Below are 22,416 nucleotides of genomic sequence, written 5' to 3'. Positions count from 1 at the left end.
TTTCAAAGTAGGCCTATAGTTGTAGACCTAATACAGACTAAAATACTTTAATAATCCAATAAAATGCTTTTGTTGAATACTTCATTATATAGATAAAAACATTATGTTGTATTATGTATGTATTATAAGTCAGTATAAATTATACAAATTACATAGCACTTAGAAAGGAAACATCTTACTTGGGGTCATGTCTGGGACTTTTTCTTGTGATTTTACTAGTCTAATCCTGCTATATGATATTCCAATTGTCATATTACAGCACATTATATAAAGAGGATACATTAATTTCGACCAAACTGGAATTAGTCTAATATGAACTGTCTGCCTGATTGTAAGTATTACCAAAGTCTTCTGTTTTTAGAAATTAATTAACACATCTAACTACAGCATTTTACAAGTTGAACGTCATTAAGCCCACATGAATGAACTAAAAAAAGGAAAATTTTGTAGTGAAACACTTTCTATTAACACCATTGTCTGTGTGCAGTCTGTGAAAGAAAGTGTTGGCAATATAAAAAACAAGCATTAGAAACAATCACTATGGTCAACGCCTCATCAGGCATCGATTGGACAAATGAAAAACGTCACTGTTAGCTGAAGGCGGAAGTTGTTGGCTAATGTGGACATGGAAAAATGAACCTGGAAAATTTCTATCTTTGTGTTATGATAAAGGTTTTCTCACGTTCGCTCGCGTAATTATACAGGTGAGACCGTATTATGTGTCCGTTTTATGTCGCGGTCTGTCAGCGTGCTTCCTAAAATGCAGGCGATATTGTTGGTCTGCTGTTCTGTGTAATAATGTGTCATCAACTAGCTACTCGGCGCTAGCAACGCAAGTTAGCTTGTAAGCAAAAACAGAGTCGAGCTAACGTTATTTGACAGGTCCCTTCTCTTTTTATTCCTCCTTGTCAAACGTGTATTTGTTTTAACGTTTGCACATTTAAGCCTTGTTGTCTGTTAGAGTATTAAATGTGGTTAAAGTGATTAAAACTGCATACACCTGATACGTATTAACGTCCATTGGTGGTTTCCTACTTTCCCTTTAACACACTTTGTTTTGGTAGGGTACTGTAATGATCCCATTGGTATACGATAACAAAGTGGAGTGGTCTCCTAATCAGGACCATAACGTGTATATTTCATGTTAAATCCAGTGTTTGGCATTAACCAAACAAAGGAGAACCACATTACAGAACAAAAAAGTCCAATTTCAGCCTTTTGCTATACACTCTCTCCTCCCTTTTCCTCGCAGGGCTCACTGTGGTGTAGACATGGAGGTGCCTTGCTACCTGCCCAAACTGCTGTTTGAGCTCAATGAGCAGCGTAAGCGGGACTTCTTCTGTGACTGCAGCATCCTTGTCGAAGGTCGTGTCTTCAAGGCCCACCGTAATGTGTTGTTTGCTGGGAGCGGCTATTTCCGGGCTCTGCTGGTTCACTACCTGCAGGTGAGGTTTCTTTTCTCTAGAAGAGAGCAAGTGTTGGTTATGGCTTCTCAGAAAAAGATAATGTATTTATTATTATGTTATTAATGATATCTTAAATGCCTTAAAATGTCCAAACATTAAAGCAGATCATGTTCTATTAAAGCAGTGAAGAAGAATATAAGAAATTAACCCCTCCCCATGGTTTGGGATATCTGTAAGTATACTGGTTTGGTGGTCTGGACTGTTGTGTCAGCTCATTCTCCAGTAGAGTAGTGCATCCAGTATGCTGCTAAGATACATTTATCGGAATTTACAGATCTGTTATAACAAGCACGCCAAAATAATTGCTCTGCTTCTCCTTGTAAATGTTATAACTTTTAAAAAATTAGAAGTGAGCCAGATTAAAGAAAATGTATTTTCAAGGAAGTCCCAAATTGCCTTGAACCTCTCAATACATCTCTTTTCAGGATAGTGGACAGCGCTACAGCACAGCTTCGTTGGACATTGTGACGGCCGATGCTTTCTCCATTATCCTGGACTTCCTTTACTCTGGCCGCTTGGCCCTGAACAGAAGCAATGTCATTGAGGTGATGTCAGCGGCCAGCTACCTGCAGATGACTGACTTGGTAAACTTCTGTAAGGGATACATCCGTTCATCTTTGGAAATATGCAACAAGGAGAAGGAGAGGGTCACAGAGAAGGAGAGCCAGGCACAGGAGGGCGGGATGGTTCCTGCAGACAGTGACAGTCGTACTGCGACAATCTCCAGTGGTGCAGGGGCTGCGGAGCCTCACTCACAGGTAGCGGAGGCAGATAGAGGCTCGGGGTTAGGTCCGGAGTCTGTGAGCTCGGCCAGAACCCCTTTGTCTCTCCCTGTCACCACAACTCCAGGCACCAGCAGGGACATGGACAGTGACTACCATTCCAGGGAGGGATTTGCATCTGGGAGTGAAGGACCGAAGGGACACATGGATCAGACAAACCTCTCATCCTCTTCCTCGTCTGCTTTGACCCCGGAGTTAGTGAACCCCAAAATAGAGTATGACCCTGATGAGGAGCTCATGGAGTCCCCTGACACCAAACACCTGGCCTCATATCCTGGGCCCTCTCTCCATAACCCTCATCATAGCAGGCTACTTCCCCCAAGTCCCTCTCCCTCCAATGAGCGCTCCCCCTTGGGATACAGCCCTTCCTTTAATGCCAGGCAGCTGATGGAGATGCTAGCCAGAGGCGAAGGCCCCAGTCCTCTGGGGGATAGAGTGGGGCAGCGCTTTACCCAAGGACTAGGTAACAACACAGGAGGAGGCAGAATGGATGAAGGTTTAGGGTTTGTGGGATCATCGATCATGGAGATCCAGTCTGATTGGCTTGGGGAGGACACAGGTATTTGGCAAGCTCAATGTAAGGTCATGCAAACGGCCTAGGGAGATATGTTTCAGTAGGCTGTTTAATCTTATTTTGCATTCAATACTTTCTCAAGCAGACGAGTAAGGCTGCACATTTTGCAGCAGCACTGTTCTGTTGAGGTAAATCTGAACTATTGGCCTCTCTCTCCCCCTGCAGGTGATGGATTGGTAGTGCCGGTGAAACTCCACAAGTGCCCATTCTGCCCATACACTGCCAAGCAGAAGGGAATCATGAAGAGACACATTCGTTGCCACACAGGAGAGAGGCCCTTCCCCTGTCCCATGTGTGGCAAGAGGTTCACAAGACAGGAGCACCTTCGCAGTCATGCCCTCAGTGTAAGACCTCAGTGAGACTGCAAAGATAGTTTTGTATTGTTGTGCCATCTAACCTGGTTTTGATATGTAGGCCTCGAACTCTAAGGTAGCCCCTGATAAAAGGTAATTGAAGAGGACATTTTACAGCTACTATAAACTATTCTATGAACATTTTTGCCTTGTTTTCCAGTTATTCAGTTACCTACTGTCTGTTCAGTGGTAATATATTTTCATTACCAAACCTGCAGTTTAGCTTTTGTTCTCTCTCTCGGTCTTTCTTTTTTTAGTTTTAGTAATGATTTATTCCATTTTCCAGTTGTGATCAATGATTGTTTTTTTGTTGGCAGGGATGTGGTATTTACAAAATACTGCACTTTGCCAAACAGGGAAATTACAACTTGTTTTAAAACATGAGTTACCATTATTTTAAATGATTGAGGAATCTCACGAATTTCATGGCCAGCCATGTGCTGGCATCTCTCGTGTAGAAAGACTTCAATTTTAAATAAAATTACAATAAAATGACTCTTAATTTTGAATAACTTTTTAAAACCACTGTTTTTGTTAAATATTTGTGGGAAATTGCACGGTGACAATTACCCGTCCTTGTTGTAGTGTAACGAACATTTGTTGGATTTTGTCTCAGTTGTAGTATAATATTATAGTGAATAATACATAGTTAAGATATAAAGGGATGTACAAAACCACAGTAATTGCCTTCACTTAGTTGTAAACAGTAATTAGCTGTCTCACTCTTAAATTGAGGGCTGTTAAATTCAGCTCTTTTTTCCCCTGCTGCTTGTGTTTTGTATTGCTTCTGTTATGTGAAGCAAGCATAATGAGAGCAATAAATCTTTCGGCTCCTATGTTGTTATTCTTCACCTGGAATAATCTGAAAGTTGGTGTTGCCTGTGGAAAAAAGATTCACATCCTACTGTCTGACCATTTACAGGTCCATAGGCACTACTGGCCAGTATCATGTAAGAGCTGCAGGCGAACCTTCACTGGATCCAGTGTTTCACCAGGACTCAGGCGCTTCGGCATCTGCGACAGCTGCAACTGCGTGACCACCACTCACGATGATTCCGCCCCTGTTCACCCCACCAGCCAACCAGAGCCCATGGAACGTGCAGACGGGGGTACGGATTGGTCCAGTTTTATGGACGATGTAGATGAGGTGGAGGTTGGCAGAGTGGAGGACTTGGTAGAGAAACAGATGCTTGAAAGGCAGCTGGCTGTATGTACAGATGTAAATCTGTAGCCTACTGTACATGGAGAAGAAAACCCTACCGTGAACTGTTTCACTGTTCAGTTAACCGTGGCCATACTGTTATTGATGTTAAATTATTACTGTAAGACCTTATTTATTGACTCATTTGTTACGAGAAAACGTGTACTTTTGACTGTTGGAGATATTTGGCTCCAGTGATTTGACTGGCAGCAAAAGTAAAAAAATTTACAGATAAAATGAGCTTTGTGGTTATAATGGAGCCATTGTATGTATTGTTGCAATAAATGTGTTTTGTAACTGTGGACATTTTTATCCTACTTGGCCTTTTAATTGCTTTTCCGCCTGCTGTTTGTCATGGATTTGCATCAAGTGGTCAACCTGCAGGAATGTGACACAAAAATAGCCATCTAGTGGTTGAGCCCCTACCGGAGAAAAAATATTGTTCAGTGGTTGGAAATCTGCTCCAGTGGTCACCGAAATCACAGGCTTTTGCATTAAAGTACAAGGTTGATTATTAGTAATTATAGCACAAGGCTGCATAACGAAACAAAGTTCCTCCACGCTACACACACAACATACAACTGTAGGTCTATATTAAATATTAAATTAAAACAAATAAAATCAAACAAACAAACAAAATATATATATATATATATACATACATATAGCCTATACATACACGTTTACACCCCGAACATTCCACAGTGCATTTTTGGAATTTGCATCTGGGGTGAATATAAATGGCAGCAACCAGATGATAATAGGAAAGTTTCATCTTCACAATAAACAGTTTGAAATTTGGGAAACCGAGTCCATCTTGACTGTGTTTGTGTACCAAGCATCATCGATGTAAAACACAGAGTCCACCTCCTCTCATCTTGCCAGATTCTTGCTCTGGCAGCTTGAAACATCTCTTTCCTCTCCACTGAACGATCACCGCCGTGGCAACTGGTCCAGTTGTTTGGGCCGGGTGGATCGTGGTCTGCTGCTCTTTCATCCAAAAACCATGTCTTCGTCTTCCAATGACTGTATTTATGTCAGAGGTAACACATGTTCTGGCAATAAAGCTGGAAGAAACAGATAAAAAATAACAGTGGAGCTGGCTGCTGCTTCTACAAGTGCTGCCGGAAGCTTCTGACAAGCATAAAATGTAGCCTATCCAGAGGTTAATTTAAATGCTTTTTTAAGATTCAAACCACAAAGCGGTAGAATCCTATTGTTTTTATTATTATTATTTGTCTTATGCCACGGATCAAATTCCCATGTGTAAGAATAAGCTAGAAACATGAAACTTGGGGTAATAACTTTAAACAGGCATGTGATTGGCAAAGGGCAAAAAAGCAGGAAAATATACTGAGACCACCCGACACCCTGATTAAACTGGCGGCGGCTCTAACATGGAAGAGAAAGCAGGACCCATGACAATAAGTTATTTAATGGATGTGTTGCAGTGGGAATCAAAGACAAGGGTCTAATCCACTGCACCATCGCAACCTCTCTATAATAATTATTATTTTTTATTCATTTTTACCAAACTTCAACAGCTAAATGTGCAACATGAAACATGAAATAATTGAGTCTATAACTAAATAATGTAACTACTAACTTTCAAATTAGTTCAGTTGAAGTTAATAGATTATTTTTAATGAATAAGAGACAGAAGCAAAGGTTGTTGCCTGTTTAAGACCTGGTGGCCAGACCACAATGTTCTTTGCATCTTAGACTGTGACACAGTAATGGCAATGACGTTACTTACAGCTGTCGAAAATACCTCTCTCTCCCTGTTCTCCAGTTGTCCTTTAGTTTCTTGGCTAACAGCTGACTTTGACAACATAGGCCTAAGGTCCGGTGCAGCTGAGATGCAGCGCGTCGCGCATTCACGTCAAGGATGGTGCGTTCAGTAGCGCACCGTTACTTGGATTAGTAACTGTAATAATACAACTGTTTTGGAAATAGTAATCCGTTACATTACTCTTTACTGGAAAAAGTAATTTTGCATTACTGCCCAACACGTTACGTACCACTGATGCGCGAGAGCGCCTGTGGTAGCCTACACACTGCGCAGGTGTGGAATTGGCAGCTGAGCGTAAACGAACATCCTTGATTCTTAGTGTGATAGGCAGGCTTTTGCCTAGTAAGGCCATGGGCGGCTATAGCCTCTCAGTGAAGCTCCAGCCCCTGTCTCTAGAAGCAGGCACACACCTGTGCCGCTTTAGGAGTTGATTTATACAGCGCACCAGATCTCTCTGTAGGTATTGTGGTCCAGTGTGGCTAGAGAGCAGGTATGTTTTGTAGGAGTTATGAGTCAAGGCTGACAATGTTTTTTAACTTGTAAACATGTTTTAATTTGTTTTAATCACAGGTATTTTAAGTCACCTGTTGTCCAGACCTCGTCAGCTGAATAGCCTGTTGTGCTAAAGGTCCACCACAGAGAAGGCAGTGGTTAACGCTGAAGTATGTTGTCTAATAGTTATGGAAGTTTACTAGTTCGTGTGCCTTTTGATAACATGATTCACATTGCAGTGGGCCTAAACATCCGATCCATAAGCGAGGTGGAGTCAGAGCTGGGTTGACTACTTACTGCATTGTGTGAGGTAAATATTGTCAGATATTTAGCAAGTATGTTTTGGCATTATGTGTTAAGACAACTGAACTAATTAAATTCTTGTAATTTTAGGGTTGTTTAGCCACTGCTGTTTTGCCTGCCTGATTAACTGCTGCTATTTGTGTTTAAATTGTTATGTCTATGAGAATTGTTACAGGTGGATGGGCCCCTGTGGATTGTGGGAACCCCTTTCCCCTTCAATGCATGTGGTGGTGGGTATTACAGCTGTGTGTGCATGCTTTACTTAGTTTTATTGTGACGTTTGTGTATGTTGCTGAAGTGTTTTTAACCGTGTGCTTTTATCCCTTAGCATCTCTGGCAGTATTGGCATCCACATCTTTATTTGTCTTTATTGTTATGCTTGTGCAGCGAATAAAATTGCCCAAAGCCTGATCCTTTTTTAATTGTTTAAATAAATCTTCCTTCTGGTCGAAACTCACATCTTTTGAATTTTATTAATTGTGGGAGACCCATGGCAATTGGTGATTTGACAAATGGGGATTTGAACCCCTCACTATTTGATTTGGTTACATTAGAAAGGAAGAAAACTTTACACACGTCAACCTAGATCCTTTCCATTTCACTAGGCCAGGTCCTGTCCCCCCCCCTTTTTATTACAGATCTGCACGATTCACATGCATTGTATTTTTAGGTTGGAAAATCCGGACTTCCGGATTAATCCGGAAAAATCACATCCCTGTTTAAAGGATGTGCAAATGCTTCCACAAAAATGAGTCCAATCTGCCAAATGGTAGCCCTGTAATTAAGGTTTAGAAATGAATGTGATATGAACATAGACAAAAGTCAACAACTGTTGGGCCTGTCATCGCAACTCACAGGATATGTTCAGATAACAGATGCTTTGTGCAAGAAATTGGCGTGCCATTATACAAATTAGAATATAAATCAGATTTATTTTATAATCATTGCGAATCTCACAGGACAGTGGGTGTGGAAAATAATTTTTTAAATGCATCACGATGCAGACTTGGACAATTATGAATTGGTTCACAAATGTCAATCATTTTATTACGATTAATTATGTAGAGGTTAACTGATAACATTGACGCAATGAAAAAGGAGGAACGCGAAAGTGCAGCTCCGGACCGTTTGTGCGGATGCACATAACAGACGTGTGGTTCTCCCAGACAGCTGAACTTGAGTGACTGCCACAACTAAACTTTACACATGATCAGTAAAATCAATGCGCAACTAGCATTAATGATTTTAACCAGCACACTGTGCAGCCAATAGCGCTTAGCTAGCGTCCTCTGCTCATTCTCCAAAGGACAGCTAAATGACAGGTGGCAGTAGGTGACTGTGAAAGCAGCGGAAAAGCTGAGCGCTACGCCTCAGTCTGGCAGTAAATGTACAGTGTAGGTCACAGCGTCTGTTTATTGGATGCCCTGAAATGAGAACGGGCTCACTGAAACACGCCCTGAAAGTTTAATTTAAATCAGACACTAGGGGGCGCTATAAATGCAAGAAAACTGCAAGTCATTAGGTGCGTTTGAGATGACCACGGTTGTCAAACGCACCTATTTCAAGCAACTCAGGCTACAAATCAGAAAATGTTTGTCCAATCAACACAAATCTTCCAGGATATGTCTACATAAGGACCTCACACATGCACTAAAAGTTTCAGTGAAATGTACCACTAGGTGGCGCTACAAATGTGGGAAATGGGTGTGGCATTACCATAGCATAACACAAGCCAGACTTTAAATCTAAATCCTTTTTATATACAGTCTATATCTAAATCCCATGATTATAGAACTCACAGTATGTGTTTCATAACATTTGGAAATTGCAATTGCGAAAAAAGGTTTGAACTTTGATACTTTGTTTTTTATTATGCACAAAGTTAGTAAATAGTGAGCTATGGTGGGATGGATGTTTTACTTTTATGTAAGTCAGCGTTCATGCAGAAAAACTACCCACTGGGCTTAAATACACGCAAATACCAGATCACTTCCTTGTCCCAGAAATGTGTAATAGCATATGTGTTTACAGGTATGTCATTTTCACAATCCAAATACCATGAAGGAACTCAGTGGATGTAGGTCTCCTGGAAATGCCTGGTCTCTGAAATCGGAGAGAATAGTCTAACTTCAGAGAGAAGTAGAGAAGTTGTATTTAGGTCAAAGGGCATGTCAGTTACACTTTACTTTCTGTGGAAAAACTTTTTAAGAGAAGTGTTTGTATTAAATGAGTTTAACCCATGTTAATATAGGGTTTCCTCAACAAAAACAAATCATGTGTACAATAGCCTACCCATTGTTTGTTTGTGTGTGAGTGTGTAATGGTCACTGCTTGTGGATGTTATTGTCGTCCTTCTTGTTCCTTTTAACCATTTGTCAGTGTAAAAAGTCAAAGCTGAAAGAGATTATTTTCCTCAAAAATTTAAGAGCAGCTACATCATTTAAGACACAATGAAACACTTAAAATATTCATATTCATGGGTGCCTCCATCTTAAACACTATTCTACAAATCCCATTTTCTCTACAGGACCCAGAAAGTTAGCCACGTCTTAATTTTGGGATAAGAGGGAACCTATTACATGGGGAAAAGTCACAAGTCGTTTACTTAATTAGGCTAATCAAACGTTATTCATAGAGGCAGGGGCAGACTGAGAAGACCAAACGTTCATGTTTTGTGCAGCACCTCAACATGTGTAGTTAGCGGGCTCTAAATCTTTGCTATGCTATCAATTGATGTGTCATATTTTAGCTTTGGATTCTTACAGTTTTATAATACAATACATGGGCTATTACTGATAAAATAAATGCCAAAATGGTCAAAGAAGAAATCACGAAGCCGACTGAGGAGGGCGACAATAAGCCTTTGTTGAGTCTAATGTGCCAAAAACCATAGAAGAAGAGCGATTGTTTTGTTTTTAGAGGAACGCGAGTCCCTGCGGTGGTCCTTCAAAGTCCCTGTTGGGCTACACGGTGACATATGGGGAAGTCGCGAGATTTAAGTGAGTTTGAGCGGGGCATGATAGTAGGAGCCCGGAGCGCTGGCTGCAGCATCTCGGAAACCGTGAACCGCTTGGGATTCTCAAAGACGGCGGTGTCTCGGGTTTACAGGGAATGGCGTGAGAAGCAGAAAACCTCCAGTCACCGGGGGTCCTGTGGGAGAAAACGCCTCGTAGATGACAGCGGAGAGAAGAAGATGGAGAGAGTTGTGGAAGCTAACAACCACGCCACGAGCGTGCAGATCCAGGCTCTGTACAACAGCAGCGGGCAGGAGAAGCCCATCTCACTCACAACCACCCGGCGGACTTTGAAGCGGCTGGGGTACAGCCGCAGGGCTCAGCGGCGGGACACACTCGTCCTGGCCGGGCTCGACGCCCTAGCTGAGTACACTTCCTGCCCAGAACAGCGTGAGGCCTCCGAGGAGTTAGTGTGCAGCAATAACAATGACCCGGACCCAACAAATCAATCCTGCAAGGACAATGACCCGGAACCAAGAACTCAGTCCTCCACAGACTTAGTGTGCAGCAACAACAGTGACCCGGATCCATAATAACCAACTGTCTGTTTCGTGATGGTGTCCTATATTAATTCCACAGAAACTGCCAGCTGGACGCATTTCTTTTTTAACGGAACAATATGCATGTCTTTATGTACAAACAGAATAGGCTATAACTCAAATAATTAGAGAGTATTGAAAAAATCAAGACTAAACAAATGACATTCTAAAAAATCTGTGTCAACAAAATATAGGTTTTCACCTCCTTTTTCACATGCCCTAGATGGGCATGTAGGCTATTTGTTTGTTTTGGGGTCAGTTTATTTCCTTCTTTCATAAAGAAAATCTCAAAATGCTTTTCCTATATCAACATCTATTACAAAGAATTTCCCTCGTGAAACACCATGATTTTTCAGCATCATTAGTTACATCTTTCAAAGATGGGCCAACAAATAATAAATGGGGTTTGTGTCAGCAGGGCTGAGGACCCTGAGGCCATATCCTCTTTATTCTGGGATTGTAAGTGTTTTCAGTAGCAACCTGCAGGGGATTTGCCTTCTACAATAAAACAATTTTACATTGTGGCTGTTTCAGAGGCTGATTTCAGTACGTCTAGAACTGTTGTTTTATTGTGACTACCATACCTTTTAGGCCAAAAATAAATAAAGGTATTATTTGTACACTGGAAATAAATTTGTGAGTATTAACAGAATCCAGCTCTTACATAAAGTTCACAACAAATAAGGTTACCACCTTATTTATACAGTCTGTGGTTAACTTAGCCTAACAATAGTACAGTCTAAGGTTAGTTACCATGGACTTAAGAAATATAAATGGTCCGTGCAATGTTGATTTCTTAAATTAAGTTGTCATAGAAAAAACAGACAGGAAAGCTGGAGAGACACCACTGGAGTTAAGAAGAGAAAAACTAGCGCTAGCATATTGGGTAAACCCTGCAAAGGAGATAAAGGATTGTTGGGAGTATTTCAAGTTTTGGGGGCATGGGTTTGGATGGACAGGGGAAAAGAGAGTCAAGAAATACAGAATGCAAGTATTAGATTTCACCGCACCCAATCCAGTCAGTAACATTCCACCGGGCTCTATCCAGACGTAAAAACAGATTTTAGTATACTGGAAAAGAAAAGAGGATGGGGAATAGAGGAAGTGGGAATACGGACAAGCAGCTATCTGAGAAACATTTTCCATAGTTCCAACAGTTTCCATAATTATCTAAAAATCTATACAGATGGATCTAAAAACAAACAGTAATGTGTGGGAATTGGAATACATATACCAGAATTCAAAATAAATATCTCAAAATGATTATCTTATAGGCTATCCGTATATACGGCAGAAATAGTGGCAGTCATAGCATTACAGTGGGTTGAAGAGGTCAGACCTGGTGACATTATGCACAGATTCCTTAGCAGTTATTAAAAGCATTCAGTCAATGACATCTTTCAGAGAAGACCTATTGATACTTATTAAGATTACATCGGCTAGGTATAGATGTTCAGTTTTATTGGGTTTCAGCTCATGAGGGAGTAAATGGAAATGAGATTGCAGACAAACGAGGCATTATAAAAGGAAATAACAGTTCAAATACCGCTAGGAAAAGGAGAAGGAAAAGCAGTCATTAAGAAGAAAGGTATTAAAATATGGCAGAAATGGTGGGAGGAAGACAGGAAAGGAAGGAGTTACTATAAAATACAAAAGTCTATCAGTAATAAAAATTATAGCGAAAGGACCAGGCAGGAGGAAATTATAATGACAAGACTGAGAGTAGGTCACACAGGACTGAATGGCACCTTGTTTTTATTGTGGAAAAGGAATAGTGAAAAGTGTGAAAACTGTGGGGTTAAAGAAAATGCTGAACATGTCATTTTGCACTGCATATTGTTTGAGTTGGAAAGACAGATATTTCAAGATAGGGTTCAGGAGGCAGGGCGGGAATGGAATCTGATGGGGGTATTGGGAACAGAAGGAGAAAAAAAAGGGTATCACCAGGAAGGCATTATTTATATTTCTTAAAGACACTGGGTTGATAAACAGAATATGAGAGCACCTTATTGGGGTTTGTAGTTGAGTTATATGATGTTACACACTTCAGTACAGTAGGTGGCGGTATGCACTTAAAAGTTGTTTGCAATCCGCTATTAACTAAGAAGAAGAAGAAGAAGAAAACGGACAGGAGATAGTCATGTGACTATTCATGTGATTACAGGTTTTTTTTTTAATACAGTCAATGTTATACAGTCATGTGATTGAAACAATACACCTGAAGTGTCATTACCACAACACAAAGTGGCATCTCCCGTCAAACAGGGCTACCAACAGGGAAACAAGTACACATTACTGCAGGCTTGTTGATTTCCGTCTCTGAAGACATATCGGAGCTAAACTGTTTTACTTTTTCGGTAGCATCAAGACGTGCGCACAGCCGGAGGAGTACACAGGCAACTTAACGTTAGGCTAACTTGTAGTCATGCTAGCCGCATTTCTCCTTGTCGGTGCTGTAGTTTGTCAAACGGCGGCTCAGTACACCGCGAACTGGACGAGTTTAGACGCCAGACCGCTGCCCTCGTGGTACGACGAAGCCAAGGTGGGCATTTTCGTCCACTGGGGCGTGTTTTCTGTCCCCGGGTTTGATAGTGAGTGGTTTTGGTGGCACTGGCAGGGCCAGCAGCCTCCGGACCAGAAGTGTGTGAGCTACATGTCAAAGAACTACCCACCTGGGTTCAGCTACCCGGAGTTTGCTCCACAGTTTAAAGCTCAGTTCTTCAACCCGGGGGAGTGGGCAGACATATTCAAGGCATCTGGTGCAAAGTGAGTGTATTTCTCTAGCTATAACGTTACGGGACAAATCATCTTCTTACAGACAGCCTCACTTCCGCGTATCGAATCTTGTTGGACCTGCATTTGTAGAGGTTTGTCGAAAACATTGTCATACTGTATGTTACACTTAAACGTTATCTTCACTGCAGATATGTCGTCCTGACTGCCAAACACCACGAAGGATTTACTAACTGGGAGTCTCCAAACTCCTGGAACTGGAATTCAGTTGATACTGGTCCTCACAGGGACCTAGTGGGAGACCTGGGAGAGGCAGTGCGCAACAGGTGGGCCACCAGATGTACAGCTAGGAAGATTAGTGTCTGATAACAAAGTGCTGACATGGTTACACCAAGAATGCCATAAATGTCTGAGTGAGTGTTGCACAGTCTGTCCTGCTCATGGGACATTTTAACCACCGCTTTCCTCTCAAGACACTGTTCAGTTAAGATATATGGTCTGTTATTCAGTAGTGGGATGTATTAAAAATTAAGACTTTTGCTAAAGATGTAGGATTTGGAAAGCTTGCATAACCAGACCGATTCACATTATTACAGTTTCCTTATCAATGTCATAATAATCAGCGTTTTCCACTCAGCTCATACCGTCGCTGCAGGCTCAGCTTTTAGTGCCACAACATCCCCGTCCTTGTGTTGTGGACTAGTGGCTTTTGCATGAATTTACTTGGTGTTAGTGCCTGATTTTTGTTTTACTAGTTTTATGTTCTCTGGTTGTCTTTAATGACAGATTTGAAGATTTCTGATTTCCTGTTTTAGGTCATTGCACTATGGACTTTACAACTCATTATATGAGTGGTTCCACCCTCTCTACCTGAATGACAAGAAGAATGGATTCAAAACACAGACGTTTGTGATGCAGAAACTACTACCAGAGCTGTATAACATGGTTGTAAGGTCCGTAGTGCTTACATTGTTCCATCAGCTTGTTGCAGTACAAGCAAGCTTTCTTTTGCATCTAATAAAGTCAGCCATATTTTTGTTTACGTGTCTGTAGGTGATGCAAGAACATGTCAGTATAACCGGACGGCTATTGTTTTGCAGGTACAGACCTGAAGTAATCTGGTCTGATGGGGACTGGGAAGCGCCTGACACCTACTGGAACTCCACCCAATTCCTGGCCTGGCTCTACAATGACAGCCCTGTCAAAGTAAGTATTTTTACAACAAGTAGGGCTGAACAGATAATCAAAATTTTCAAATAGAAGGAGGCGCAATATTTGTTAAAGGTGTCAAAATACCATTTTAAATTAAATATTGTGGTGCTGCAGAATGTCCTGCCTACACAACATATTCCAGAGAATTAAGAAAACATCTATGTTTGGTACAGATCCCTGCAAAAATCACACCATTAATCATTAATTTCAATGAAAATGAGAATAATGATGTGAACATCACAAGTCATGTTGCAATTGCAATATCAGTCAAAATAATCACAATTAGATGTTTTTCTAAATCATTCAGCCCTAACAACAAAGAAGCATCACATAACTGTGTTAACTATGCAAGAATGTATCGATAATATGTTTAATAACAGCCAAAAAAACAAACAATGTTTCTGCATGGTTGCGTGTACTTAGTAGATCTTCTTTGGCTTAGGATACCGTTGTGACCAATGACAGATGGGGAGCTGGCTGCGCCTGTAAACATGGTGGCTACTATAACTGTGAAGACAAATACACTCCAGGCCAACTGCCCAAGCACAAGTGGGAGAAGTGCACATCTGTGGACATGTATTCCTGGGGTTACCGTCGCAACATGAAGATGACTGAACTGATGGACTTACCCACTATCATAGAGGTGAGAATATGTAATAGTGCTATTTGTGGCTGTGTTGATTGCTAACATATAAATCATAGAAGCCAACACACTCACAGTAATTAATCTAATCTAATAAATAAGTGTTGCTTTTTTAATCAGTCAAATTGCTGCTCCATAATGTCTTGTGTTACAATCACTTGTGCATTGTTGTCATCATTGTCAAGAAAATTCTGATCAAAAATGAAGCCAAGCACGTGATGTGTTGGTCATCTTATTTTTCACGGCTGAAAAATGTATTCCAGAATAATACTGTGATCAGTGAGGTGTCTCTTTCTGTGACTGACTGTCTTGCTGCTGCTGCTGCTGCTGCTGCTTCTGTTTCAGGATCTGGTTCACACTGTGGCTCTGGGAGGTAACTACCTTCTGAATGTGGGCCCCACACCAGATGGGATGATCCCTGCAGTGTTTGAGGAGAGGCTCAGGGGTGTTGGAGCATGGCTAGAGATTAACGGGGAGGCCATCTACGCTTCTAAACCCTGGAGGGTCCAGACCGAGAACACCACTGTACCAGTTAGGTAAGAACCAGAGGGTGAATCATGAGAGCCAGTCTATGATCTTGTTGTTCCTGTCATTTTATAGCACAATTTCCAGAAATCTATGTAGGAGCAGTAAAGTGTATCTCGATACAAGACGAAGACAGAGGTGGACTGAAAATAGTGTTTACATACTTGGTTTTAAGTTTGAATTTACTCTGCCAAACCTCATTTTGCTCTGCTGTGTAATTATTATTATTATTATTATTATTATTATTATTATTATTATTATCAATTCATCTGTCGATTATTTTCTCGATTAATTGATTAGCTGTTAGGTCCAGAAAATTGTGAAATGTCAATCAGTGTTTCCCAAAGCCAAGGTGATGCCCTCAAATTTGTCCACAACACAAATATAGTCAGCTTATTGTCATAGAGGAGCAAAGAAAACAGAAAATATCCACATTTGAGAAGATGAAATCAACGAATTTGGACATTTTTTAAAGAGAAGAAGGGGGGGAAAAAAAAAAAAAGGACTCAAAAAGATTAATTAGATATTAAAATACTTGGTGGTTAATGTAATAGTTAACAACTAGTCGATCAATCAACTAATGGTTGCAGCTTTAGTTAATGCAGAACACCTTTTGCTGTGATAATGTTTAGGTGGTCGATTCAGTGATTGAAAGGCAGATTTAGAGAGAAAAAGATTTTATTGGATTTTGCCTTTATTTGAAAGTAGAGATACAGACAGGAAATGCAAATAACACCTAACAAAGATCCCGGGCTGGAGTCGAACAGGGAGGTTGCAGTTATGTGGTATGCTTCTTAACCACTCAGCTACTGGACAGCTTGAAGTTGAGATCATTGATGCAAGTTATTGTCTCTATTTTTGTAGGTATACATCTAAAGGAACCACTGTCTATGCCATTGTGACAACCAAACCCCCCAAGCCCACAGTGCAACTATTGGCCCCCAAAACGTCAGCAGACACCAAGGTAAAGACACTGAGACAATGTAGTCTATGTAGTTTTTATAGATTATAAAAACTCAACATTTAAGTCATGACAAAAAGAAAATAGAGAAACATATATAGGTTTGAAAGGTGCGTTACTACTCGCTGTTCAACACAGCATTTCACAACCAGCTTGACTTATTCATTTACAGAAGAGGTCATAAATGAAATTTAAGAAACCTAATCATTGATTTTTGTCACTTGTCCAGGTGACCTTGTTGGGTAATCCAACACCCTTACCCTGGTCCCCAGTCCAACCCAGTGGTGGCCTTATTGTCCTTCTGCCTGAACTTCCCTATACCCCTGGTCAAGCCTGGACACTCAAACTGGACGGTATCCAGTGAGCCTTAGACCCCTCTACATGAATTTGTATATCTCAGGGTTTCATTATGTTTATAGGATAAGGGGGAACCTGTGCGCTATGGTTGAAGGGACCGCACTTGCCAAAATGAATCACTGGAACACCTTTCTTCAATGATTCCTTTGTAGCTCTGAGGACTAAAGGCCACTGCCTCTCACTTGTGCTCTTATTTTTTTAAATGATTGAATTTATTATGATTTAAAAAGTGGAATATGCTGTTCAGCTTGTGAAGCATTCCTTGCATCTCAGCTGCCAAATTGCTGTTTCAGGAATGATTAATTTAAAGTGCGGTTTGTAAAAGTTGTGTGTTTGAAAATGAACAGTTCCCACACAAAGCACTTTTTTACTGTATGCTTTTAAAGTGGTTGAATAAAAGATGATTTGATTTGTCAGATGAATGGTGGTGTTTATTCAGTATATGAGATCTTAAAGGTTTTGTTTTTTTTTTTTTTTTTCCGAAGAAGCCCTGGGAAGAGTGATGAAGTTCAGAACATTGGGTAAACTTTAAAAATGGTCCAATTTCTTAAATTTTTTTGGCCTGTAGGGTTTTTGAAACATTGGAATCGCTTACAGGGACAAGAAACAAAGGTGTCTTTCTATTTGTCAAATGGCCTTTAAAGCACACTCCTGGTCCCATCACTTTAGAAACCTCTGGTTGCTTGTTGCCGTGTTGTGCTCGGACACAATCTTCTCTTAAAAACTCAAAGCTGTGTACAAACCTTTTTACACTCCAGTATAAGGGAATAGCTTCTTTTTTCTCGGTACATATGCAGTACGGTCAGCAAGATGACAAGGGTACGTCTGGATATTTTGATGTTTGGTGCCGCACACATTTTATTTATACAGTATTTGTATTTCCAGCTACTACCTTAACTGCCTCTCCTACACTTTAATTATTATTACATTTTACTAACTCCTGACCTTTGGTTGTTACCTACTTCTTTTACCCCGAGGCTACTGGACACTTTATATTCAGTAGCAGCAGGCTATATTTGTCAGTGCAGTTCTACTACAGCTACTGTGTGAATGGATTAAAATATCCACTCAATGTGTCGGTCTGACCTTAGCCTGGGAAGAGGATGCCCACGGGGACTGTGCATTTGACCCCAAATGCCAGTGCTAAATTGTTCTCTGTCCTGTCTTTTAACCTTCCTTAATGGGTCTATGTGGGATGCTTGGTATTTGCATTGTAAATCTCTACAGGCAGAGAGAGAGAGACCAAGAAAGCTTTGCATTTTTGGTGTCTGCACTGCAAGAAATGTCTCGATTAATGTGCTGATTTTGTCATGAATAGAATGAGATAATGCCACTTGCTGAGGAAAGACTTGATCACCTTAAAAAGTGTTAAAATAAGCGATTGCAGTAAATGACAGTGACAGAAGCAGGATAGTTACTTTTGCTTTTGAAATGTGTAGTTTTCTACCAGCACAGTTATTATAAAGACCCTAAATCAGCTGATTACTATTAAAAATGGGGGCCTTACAAAAATACACAACTTTCTGTCCAAGGAAGCTTGACATTTTGGGAATTTCTTTAATTTTGTTTTCTGGTAGAGTTGGATGAGAAGATTGATAATGCTCTCATGTCTGTCATTTAATATCAAGCTACAGCTAGCAGGTGGTTAGCTTAGCTTAGCACAAAGACTGTAAACGAGGAAACAGCTAGTTTGGCTTTGTCCAAAGGTATCACAATCTGCCTACCAGCTCTTTTACAGCTCACATTTGAACACGTGTGTTTGATCTGTACAAAAAAAAAAGCATAAAAGATTTTCCATTATCGGGGGATGTTGTGCTGGACCATTTCTTGGCCAGGCACTGTAACTTCCTGGAGCCTCTGCTGGTTGCACTGGCAACAGATCAGAGCCAACAAAGTTGTTTTTTTTTTTCATTTTTTTCTTTTTTCACCCTTTTGGTTTGGTTTTGTACATCAACTTTCTTATCTTTTAACCAGAAAGTAAATCAACATATTTCCCAAGATGTCAAACCTTTTTTATTTTTATTTTTTTTAAAGTGCTTTAAAATCCTTTCTCTTCCTAGGGAAAGGTGATGTCAGAGTTTAGCAACATTTGAATCGAAAACTGATGACAATCGTGGGCTTGTTTGCCAGGCCACTGTCAATCAAATCTGATCAAACCACACCCACTCAGTCCTGAAGTCTTTTTTGACAGTTCAAGTCTTGATAAATAATAACCTAAAACTTTGATTGTTGCTTATTTAGACATGCTTATTTAATATAATAAAGAAAAAAAAGTTTTCCGGGGCTTGAATAAAATTTAAAATTTGATTCAGTTACCTGCCTTAAGGATTCCTTTTCCCCCCAGTAGCGTTTAAACATTCAATAGAGTCAGAAAATCAACACAAAAGAAAGACAAAGGAGACACAGCACCCCTCATTTAACTCGCTAAAATAGCTTTATAATAATCATATTAATAGTAATAATATTAGCCATTAGAAAATGTTTTGACAATGTTGACAGTGTTACATTCTGTGTTGGGGTAAACCACGTCACAGTGTGCCATCTCTCTGGGCTTCAGCGCTGTCAGACGTGCTCCTTTGACACATCTAGATCCATAAAACATACAAGATCAATAAATAAATTTGTATGTACAAAATGAAAACCACAACACAACAAACGGAATCATGATTTACACTTCACTGTGCAACGCCCTCCACTGCCCATCCAGCACATATTCAGGCTGCATCTCCCGGTCACTGTGGTGTTCTCATGCATCTTGTGTATCAACCGGTGGCCTTATGAAACGGAGTTCATATCTTATGGCATCGATATTGCTATATGCTCCAGTCAATTCGTTTTATAGGAGAAAAGAAACAAAAGCATTTATGTACAGTATGCTGTCTTGGCACTGAATAACATATAAACATATAAAAAAAGAGAACTCAAGAATAAAGCTGAGCTTGAAGACAGAAAAGCTCGCTGTATCGAACCCGTCTGATTAAAAGTCATGGTGTTAAGTGAGAAATGCCAGAAACAGATGAAATAGGAGGAGAGAGTAGAGAACGAGGGGCTATTTAGTTTTTGCTACATTATAGAGTAGAATACAGAGAGAGTAGAATCTCTATCAGTTTGATGTACATGTCATTTTCCTCCTCTGGCAGAACTAGGAGTTCAGAGTGGAATAAATGCACACGAAGAAAGAAGGATCTTATGTTTGGATCTTCCATTCAGTCGCTTACTTTCCTCCTTTGGTGATCTCTCGCTCCTCGTTGGAGTGTCCATCATGGATCCCAGAGAAAAATGTCTTCCCAGAGTTATTGTCAGTTTGTTTTTCTTCTACTCCTCCTTAGTAGCAGCGATTTAAGACTTGTCTTCATAGATTAAACTACTTTATTTGTTATTGTACACAACACCTGCCCTTGAATACAGAACAATGTTTACCCATAGCTATAGCTGACAACACCATTTATAATAATGACAGTGATGGCAATAAGTAATCCTTTTAATGACAATAATCATACTAATAATAATCATATTGTAATAACAATATATGTAATATTGAGAAGCGCAATGTCCATTGGCAATAGGTATTTACATTTCTGTAAACATGAGGGTGGCAGGGTGTTATTTTTTTGTAATTACACAGTAATTGCTCAGTTGTCTCTGACCCACATGGTTAAATGTGTGTGTACTGTAAAGCAACACACACATATACAAACACAATTACGCCTCAGTGCTAAAGGCACATTGGAATTTCAGTTAAACATCTTCTAGGGATTGAGCTGCTCTGGAGACAGAGGGAAGTAAAGGAGAACAGAAAAATAAGTTTTAAGGAGGTTTGGTCAAAGTATAAATAAGATTTTTTGACACTGTTTATGATTGGAATTTTTTATAGCACTAACCATTTCATTTATTGACATTCTGTAGCTCCTTTTCTATATAGTAGAATGTTAATGTCAATGTTAGTGGGGGAGTCTGTCATTCCCGCGTGGAATGAAATTGCTTAGCTGTGCATAAGAGTATCACAGCAAATGATGCATGTATGTAATCCAGCATTATTCTGTTGTTGCTAGTTCGTTAAAAGCATTCAGCTGCTGAAACACGGCGTGAACATGGTTGTTCATCAAAAAATCTACAAAATAAGACATTTCTGTTCCATTTTTTTGACACCAGATTAGTTTGTGATATTGCAGGGAGTAATGGAACAAGAAGCTGCAGCCATGGCTTTAGTTATTCAACTCCCACTGAGGCTTAACTCAACTAGTGATTTAGCTTTTCCCTCCAGAGCAGCTCTACCTCTCAGAAATGTCTGCATAACTAAAACTCAAATCTGCTACTACAGCATCCCTCCTGCCCCACCTGGTTCACAGTACACAGCACACACACACACACACAAAGTGGCTACAATTGAGCTCTTCCTTTAACGACCACTTCTTTCACTGTTGCTCTCCAGTCTTAGAGAATGGCTACTAGAGATGCTGGGCTCAAAGGATCTCCCCTTTCGTTCAGAGAATATGGACAACATTCCTGCGGGACTGATCTGGTCCTGTATTTTCAGGGTCCGTCGGTTGTGTGGTGTCAGAGAATCCCCTGAGGACAGAGGCCTGGGTCGGGGTTGGAGACACTGCTGCTAGAAACTGAGGTACTCGAAGTAGACTTGTCCGTCTGGCTGTCCACAAGGGGTTTTTGCACTTCTAGAAAGAGGTGAAAGGGTTCGTATAGTAGTCCGTCTGGTGTGTTGGTGAGTGCTCGGATCATGTTTGTACAACTACACACCCACGTGCTATTTTTAGCTGAGGCTCCTCTATTTATACTGTGAAGATATAGGAAAGATGGATGGGTAAAATACAGAACAAAAAGAATGCAAATCATATACCACCAAAAGTGTGTTTGCAAGAGACCTGTTTCAAGGCAAGGTGGCTGGCTAACACCTCAATGTGTGATCAAAAGCATAGAGGAGAAAGTCAACGAGAATTGGAGAAGTAGTAGTTGCTACGGTTGATAAATATCCAACAAAGCCTCTTTGATTCCTGGTGTCCCTCAAGGCCAACCTTGCCATCCCACTGTGTGTAGGTTTGAAGATTGTGAGGGTGGAGCCAAGAGGCCTTCACAGTGGAGTAACAGTATAAGCAGGTCTTTGTGCTTTGTTAGATGAGGCCTGTGTCACACGCCACTGAGATCTTGTCAAGTTTGAGGGTATCAGGAGAAGGATGAGAGGATAAAAAGGCTGCTCTGCAACCCACACCGCTGCAAATGAATTAAACATGATGTCTGATTTTCAGCCCTTTTTATCATCGCCAGGGCAGCTTGTTCAACGTGGAGGTTGTTAAATTGATTCAAATCAAAATGCTGATTGCTGTTTCAAGGTTGCCAGTATCACTGTCCTCCAAGGATATAATATTTGTACAAAGAAGCGACTCATTGAAATAACGGCACTGTAAAATCTTGTCAATTTCTTTTCAATCACAAAAACAAAAACGGTTTATAAGC

The 22,416-nt window shown here is 40.5% G+C and overlaps 2 protein-coding genes and 1 long non-coding RNA gene across 6 annotated transcripts; all 3 read left to right on the top strand.

Moving 5' to 3' along the window:
* Positions 1–562: 562 nt before the first annotated feature.
* On the top strand, positions 563–4,678 carry zbtb8b (zinc finger and BTB domain containing 8B). Of its 2 annotated transcripts, none has more exons than XM_046058530.1 (5): positions 563–704; positions 1,253–1,445; positions 1,892–2,711; positions 2,988–3,166; positions 4,098–4,678. In XM_046058530.1, the coding sequence occupies exons 2-5, from the start codon at positions 1,272–1,274 to the stop codon at positions 4,404–4,406; spliced, it is 1,482 nt and encodes a 493-aa protein (XP_045914486.1). In that variant the 5' UTR covers positions 563–704; positions 1,253–1,271; the 3' UTR covers positions 4,407–4,678. The 2 variants fall into 2 exon arrangements, with proteins under 2 accessions (XP_045914486.1, XP_045914485.1); XM_046058529.1 differs by having other exon boundaries at positions 1,892–2,807.
* Positions 4,679–6,657: 1,979 nt separating this feature from the next.
* LOC123977165 lies at positions 6,658–7,420 on the top strand. Of its 3 annotated transcripts, none has more exons than XR_006826551.1 (4): positions 6,658–6,830; positions 6,900–6,970; positions 7,128–7,193; positions 7,292–7,420. It is a non-coding gene; the product is annotated as an uncharacterized LOC123977165 (long non-coding RNA). The 3 variants fall into 3 exon arrangements; XR_006826549.1 differs by having other exon boundaries at positions 6,659–6,830; positions 7,139–7,193; XR_006826550.1 differs by lacking the exon at positions 7,128–7,193 and having other exon boundaries at positions 6,663–6,830.
* Positions 7,421–12,705: 5,285 nt separating this feature from the next.
* LOC123977098 (tissue alpha-L-fucosidase-like) lies at positions 12,706–17,363 on the top strand. The gene is made up of 8 exons (XM_046059592.1): positions 12,706–13,282; positions 13,441–13,575; positions 14,065–14,202; positions 14,350–14,455; positions 14,904–15,104; positions 15,450–15,640; positions 16,494–16,593; positions 16,820–17,363. Exons 1-8 carry the CDS (start codon positions 12,942–12,944, stop codon positions 16,952–16,954), a joined length of 1,347 nt encoding a protein of 448 aa, XP_045915548.1. The 5' UTR covers positions 12,706–12,941; the 3' UTR covers positions 16,955–17,363.
* Positions 17,364–22,416: the final 5,053 nt, after the last annotated feature.

Source organism: Micropterus dolomieu, linkage group LG09, assembly GCF_021292245.1.
Source record: "Micropterus dolomieu isolate WLL.071019.BEF.003 ecotype Adirondacks linkage group LG09, ASM2129224v1, whole genome shotgun sequence".
Lineage (NCBI taxonomy): Eukaryota > Metazoa > Chordata > Actinopteri > Centrarchiformes > Centrarchidae > Micropterus > Micropterus dolomieu.
This window is presented reverse-complemented; position numbering and strand designations above follow the sequence as displayed.

Coding starts and splice junctions, on each gene's coding strand:
- LOC123977098 (XM_046059592.1), top strand. CDS start 12,942: ATGCTAGCCGCATTTCTCCTTGTCGGTGCTGTAGTTTGTCAAACGGCG. Junction 15,641..16,493: donor AACACCACTGTACCAGTTAG/GTAAGAACCAGA, acceptor CTATTTTTGTAG/GTATACATCTAAAGGAACCA. Junction 16,594..16,819: donor AAACGTCAGCAGACACCAAG/GTAAAGACACTG, acceptor TCACTTGTCCAG/GTGACCTTGTTGGGTAATCC.
- zbtb8b (XM_046058529.1), top strand. CDS start 1,272: ATGGAGGTGCCTTGCTACCTGCCCAAACTGCTGTTTGAGCTCAATGAG. Junction 1,446..1,891: donor TGCTGGTTCACTACCTGCAG/GTGAGGTTTCTT, acceptor ATCTCTTTTCAG/GATAGTGGACAGCGCTACAG. Junction 2,808..2,987: donor TTGGCTTGGGGAGGACACAG/GTATTTGGCAAG, acceptor CTCCCCCTGCAG/GTGATGGATTGGTAGTGCCG.